The sequence below is a fragment of the Bombus impatiens genome, unplaced genomic scaffold (assembly GCF_000188095.3).
Source record: "Bombus impatiens unplaced genomic scaffold, BIMP_2.2 scf_0033, whole genome shotgun sequence".
NCBI classification, from domain to species: Eukaryota; Metazoa; Arthropoda; class Insecta; order Hymenoptera; family Apidae; genus Bombus; species Bombus impatiens.
Window position 1 is genome coordinate 225501 of NT_176452.1, and position 6000 is coordinate 231500.

Consider the following 6000-nt stretch of genomic DNA (forward strand, 5'->3'; position numbering starts at 1 on the left):
ATTCTATACATATATTCTTTTTTAAATAAATCGCACATGTTTCAATGAGAAATCATCTCTCCAATTTGAACATAGCGCGAATATTAGATTAATCGATTTTCGAGTGTCGTAACATTACATGATATCGATAGATCGAATTTAATTCAAGAGTCCGTTAGATGCACTTTCCGTTCTTTATTTAGAAAGACAATAATAAAGTGTACAAATAATACAAAATTTCGAACTAAAACGGTCGTCGGTGCAAACTATATCGAAGGATAGTTGGTTTTACATCGGTACGTCAAGACCTACATTATGGCATCGGGAGAATTTTCATTATTTCTTATTTTTCAGGAGTGAAATCGATTCGCCAACAAGCATGCTGACAACCTAAAGGTATAGACCGACGTTCTCTCTACTTAATCGTAATAAATTAGTTTAACGTTAGTAATATATCGTATCTTCGAATTATAGACACTGACTTAGACTCGATTTATGCTCGATGTAAAAGCAGAGGCCAATGACGATTAAGACAGCGACAGCTCGCGGAATGGTGTATACAACGTGTTTCTTTTCCAACGAGAACTATACGTAAGTTATAAAATATTGCTACATATACGCCGAAATAGTTTTAGAAGCATATTCCACAACTGTTCGCGATTGTTAATCCAATTTCTAAATAATCCTTTCATCGCATATACATACTGTTACATTTATGGGCCTGTAGCACCGTAAGTATAAGTACTTACATCCTTACTGTACAATCATGCAATTTACTATCGCACCAAACGCGTCTGCCGCGAATTGTACACAGAGCATAAATCTGGATTCCGGATGCAAGAAACTCAATCATCTTATACGGAATCCTTTATTTATTTGTTTTTTTTGTTTTTTAATCGATTCGTTTCTTATATCTAACATACACACTCATATGTATTGGCTAAAGTGTAAATGTAATTCGATTGCGGATATGAATTCCGACATTTTTATTAGGCAGTTTTATTAGGGCAGTCGTTAGTTTACGTTCTGCTTTTTCTGCAATTTTTTTTTCCTTTTTATTCTTTTTGTTTCGTTCTTTAATCCCTTAAACAGTAAATTATGACTCGAATGGTGAACATCTTTGACCACGCTTCAAAGAATCTCCTCTCGTAGCAGTGTTCTAAGTACTGGACGTTTATCGTGACGTAGGGAACTTCTAATAGCGTCGAGTTGGTTGACGCGCGTCGAAGAAACCGGTGATGTCGCGTTTTTCCGACGCTCGATAACGATGACGGATTAAGAGTACAGGCGAGTAGTCGATATGAAACACTGATGAACGATGTCTAGACGATCAGTCTTATTTCTTAAAGAGAGAACGGAAACTCGGTATAAAGCGTTAGCTAATAACTCGCGATTAGGGTTATAACCTTTCGAATTACAGATAGATTTCACGCTGATTAGAAACGAGATGATTACTCTGTTTTTATTGTGTATTCGTCGTGTTCTTCTGTTTGAACATTTTTTTTTTTTTGTTATGTTTTCTTCTCTTTTCTTTTTCTATTGCTTTTCATTATACAGTTCATCAAACAGGAACGATACGCGATTGACTCATCTCGATTTCTATCTATACAACGATGTTGTTGCCGTGTATTTTACGTATGTTAAAAGACAGAGAGAAAAATGGGATAGAAGAGATGAGAAGGGGAACGGTAGAAGGGTTAGTTTTCCATCAGAGAATCCAAGTACTCCTTATAATCGTTCTCCGACATTTCGTCCTCATCCTCCGAAACTTCGACGCTTCTCCTCCTTCTTGTGGTCTCGCTGGTTACTTCTATACAGAGCAGCGCGAACTTGTTGTCGCAGGAATAACGAACTTGCTCCAAGAGGCGTCCCCCAGTTAACGGTGATCCTAATCCGTAACGATCCGAACTACTTGAATGCCAAGCGTCGCAATACGTGTCCATTGCCCGGTCTCCTAATTTGTGCGATCCGTGCCATGCCACCTTTTCTGGCCTGAAATATCAGACGATGATAAGTTTGGCTCTATCTTAGCTCTAGTCTTTAATTTCGCTTTGATTTATATTTCAACTTTCCTTTTTTTTTTGTACAAAATTACATTGTACTAGATAATTCTTACAAGTGTATCTATAATTATATCGAAATAAAAGAAATATATTTAATTAAATCACGAAGTTGTAGCAGATCTCGCGAAAAAGGTTTTTATAAAACATTCCTTAGAACATTGATTCCGCCGTATCGTAAGTTTAGCTAAAGCTGACTACCAGAGTGTATTATTGTCTGAAAAGTTGATGAATCTGTCAAAAAGTCATGCCTTATTTTGCGCTTTTATAATTACGTATACATATGGTTTACCAGAAATATAAAACTTTATTTCATTATAGAACAAAAAGATAAATAAACGAGATAGTTACCATGCAAAGTCGGTGAGGATATTTTTGCCATTGAAACTGTAAATCCTTGGATTTTGCGAGAAGTAGGCCCCGTTTCCGTTGAACATCTCTTTCCACGAGTTGAAAAGTACATCGCCCTAGGGGATCGGAAACAAATGTTTCGTAACACGCGCGACGCGCTTATGGAAAATTGCTTGGAAACTTGGCTGAAATACTTTCATAAATAAATCGTTCGGAATCTATATATCGCTTGTCACCTTTATGTTAACGATAGGAAGATCACGGTCCCCAAGTCTCACGATGCTGTCAACATTTTGAACTCTGGAGCTGAGGAATGCTCGGAACGTACCCCTCAAACCAGCTCGCTTCGCTTGTCGATAACAAGCGTAGTCAGCTCCACGTACACCGTGCATGTCTCCCGTAAATGGCTCGTTCAAAGCAGCCATTCGTAACTGGAAATTGTGATATCAATGCGACGTTCTTGTATGAATTGGAGTTTACTGTCAGTAATGGAAAATATTTAGACAAGCGGAGATTGGACGTAGAAAGAATTGAAAATACCATTTTAACGGGAATTTTTTTCCACAAGGAGAATGATTGTACGAAGAGCGATGTTAGCAAATAAGAATAGAAGTGGAATTATTATTTATTTATATCTTAGCACAGATAATAGACTTTCATCGTTTCTTAAAATATAAAAACACCTCCTGTTTTTTGGAAGAGCTTCAAATATTGAAATAAATGATATTTCAAAGTAGCGTAGTATATATCAAAGAAAGGTTTTGGTATATATTTTGCCAATATATAGCATTTTGCTAATCAAAGAATCATTCTTCTGAAAATTGTTTTTGTTTATAATAATATACGTATATTGTAATTCCAGTTCCCAGGAGGCCATGGAATGGACTTGATTTATGAAAAGCCCTATAATCACTCATCCTTCCACATTACAATCATACTGCAATCTGTAAATTGTAGTTTCAGTATATGCAGTTCTCTTAGGTCCAGCTTCCAAATAGATACTTGAATTCCTACGTGTATTAAGCAGATTTCTAGATCTTAGGCACGTTAATGCGTACAATTGACGAAGAGATAAATCTTTCTCTAAATTTTCGATATAGCTTGCCGTCAATCTTCTTTGTAATATGCTAAAAGATTTTAGTGCAACAAGAATTAAGAATGATTCGTTTAGTAGGTAATGAAAATTCGTTTCTCTTCTTCGTACTTAACGAAAATGAAATGGAACGAAGCGTTCTTGTGAAAATTATAAAAACTGAAAGAGGGAACGTATAAGAGGACGATAACGTCGAAAGATTAATCATGCCAATATCTTACCATCCGTGGATACCACTTTGCAAGCAGCAAGAAAATTCAATTGTAATTAAGTAATGCATTAGTCCACCTCTTATCGATAACGTTTTACACTCAACAGGATTAAGATAGTAACTCACCCCTGTTCCGTCTGCTTTTACGGGTATCTGGTTGATCAGGTTGGAAGCTTCGAAAGGTGGATTCACCGGAGGCGGTGACGTGGTTGGTGGTGCTGGTGTAGTTATTGGTAGAAGCGAACCCAACTACAGAACACAGCATAAATATCTTGAATTAAATTGAAGCCCTGTAGTTTGCTAAATAGATAAGATTAAAGATTTATATTCTTAGCTGATATACAATAATTATCATTAACAAAAGGAAAAAGTTGCGTTTGATAAAATATCGTGTAATATCGATGAAGCTTTCTAGTTAAATGTTTTGTCTTAATGGATCTTCTTCTGTACATTGTGTTAGAATTTACACGAATGAATTATATATTAATCGACTTTTGAGTAAATATTACAAGTAGAGCGTAAAGATAGAATAAATAGGAAATTTTTTATACTAACTGCGATGTATTGCCAGCCATTGTTCACTCTAACGAGCAGAGCTTGTTCGTCAATGATATAAGCTAATGTTCCAACTGGGCTCACGGCAGACATCTAAATATGTAGTAATAGAAGGGTTAAAAGTTATAATAATTAGAGTATTATACGTATATTGTTCAAAAATCATGTTTTGACGATATTGAAAGATTTACTTTGGTCATAGCTTCGGTATTTTGAAAAGTCACAGCTCCTGGTACGATCTTCGTGGTACTTTCTAAGGGACCTCTAGTTGCGGTGGTTGCAGCACCTTATAAAAGTTTTATAGGTAATTAGGATGTGTTTTTAAAGACGCATTAAACTTTACTATGCAGTTTTTCTAATTTAGAATACACCAAGAAAATTAATGTCTTTTAGAAACGTCGTTTTACGATATTTTACATTTAGTGCGTTACCTAAATGTTCTTTAAGTTCCTTCAGTTGCTTTAGTTCTCTCAGAGCCTTCAATTCGTCTAGACTAGTTCTAGGTCCTTGCAGCGTGCCAAAGAACATATCGTGTTTAAAATCTTTTATATTCTTTGGAACTGCAAATTTAATAGTTTTTCAATATCTTTCTTATATTTGCTAATCCGAGTAAAATATACAGGGACACCAGAAGCTTAGAATCACCATGTGTTCTACAAAATTCAAGAATTTAGAGAAAAGTCAGCTTGGAATTTGGATACTTTAAGCAATTCTCTTGTGAAAAATCTACCGAAACGAGGGAAATTGTCATTGATATTTGCAGCTTTAAATTCGACTTAGCGATAAAATTAACGGAAGATTCGATGCAGAAACAATCGAGGAAGTACATAATACGAAATTTTTAATCGATGACATACTTTTAAGTAGAGGTGGTCAAATATTTTTTGCATATGATACTTAAATTATGTTATTTACGATTAATGAATCTTTCTTACCCTGTCTAACTCCGTAATAGTCTCTTTCGCCAAAGATGTGACTTCTACCAATTCCTGGTTCTCCTTTCTGTCCAATCAAAGATAGTCCAGGTGGTCCTGGTGGCCCAGGAGGCCCCGGGGGACCCGGAACTGGAATATAGTTTCCTTGAGACGGTGGTCCAGGTGGTCCGGGTGGCCCTGGAGGTCCTCTTTGACCGTCTCTTCCAGGTTGTCCAGGAATTCCAGGGAAACCATCGTCTCCCTTATCGCCTTTGATCTGAACGTCATTTAGACAGACAGATATGAAATTGATTTACACGAATATTATACGAATTACAATTATACACTAGGAATCGAGGCGACCGTACGCGTTAACATTGAAAATAAACTTCTGAATGATACAATTTTTATAGCGTATATTACACAAAATTATTTATATGCAATGGATACGTGCATTACTGGTCGAGAAGCTAATGTATAATATCACGATTCTCTGATTTAAGTTCTAATTATGTTATTCGTATATGCAAACTAATTTCTGCAAAGCAATGTTTAGATATATAATCCTGAAGAGAAGATACTCGAGCCAGTTTCGCTAAGTGGATGTCGGAATAAATCACAGGACGTGCCTTGGTGGGTGCGAGTCCGTTCGAAAGCGCAATGAAAGCAGCGAATTTGCCTTACGTTGGCCCGGCTTTTAAACCAAAGTGTAGTGAATTAAAGCCTGCCACGCGCATTCGTTTCGTGTTCGTCGCTTGTCAACTGCGACGACGAAATTTCGACGAATTTCTGTTTGGGACGCCGAATAAATCGAGTCGCGGCTTCGCTAGCCGACAA

General features: G+C 36.5%; 1 protein-coding gene across 8 annotated transcripts in view; it reads right to left on the reverse strand.

The window, feature by feature from the left end:
- Positions 1-161: 161 nt before the first annotated feature.
- The window catches only part of LOC100748868 (collagen alpha-1(XVIII) chain), a 348873-nt gene continuing 343034 nt past the window's right edge, over positions 162-6000 (reverse strand). For 5 of the 8 annotated variants that reach the window (XM_033321578.1, XM_012387843.3, XM_012387811.3 and 2 more), the window contains 9 exons: positions 5185-5440; positions 4681-4809; positions 4441-4535; positions 4250-4342; positions 3821-3943; positions 3705-3719; positions 2627-2821; positions 2391-2506; positions 162-1971 (listed from right to left, as the gene is read on the reverse strand). In XM_033321578.1, coding sequence (XP_033177469.1) covers positions 1677-1971; positions 2391-2506; positions 2627-2821; positions 3705-3719; positions 3821-3943; positions 4250-4342; positions 4441-4535; positions 4681-4809; positions 5185-5440 — 1317 coding nt within the window. In that variant the 3' untranslated portion in view covers positions 162-1676. The remainder of the gene's footprint in view (positions 1972-2390; positions 2507-2626; positions 2822-3704; positions 3720-3820; positions 3944-4249; positions 4343-4440; positions 4536-4680; positions 4810-5184; positions 5441-6000) is intronic. The other 3 variants (XM_012387828.3, XM_033321575.1, XM_024368703.2) reach the window with 3 other exon arrangements.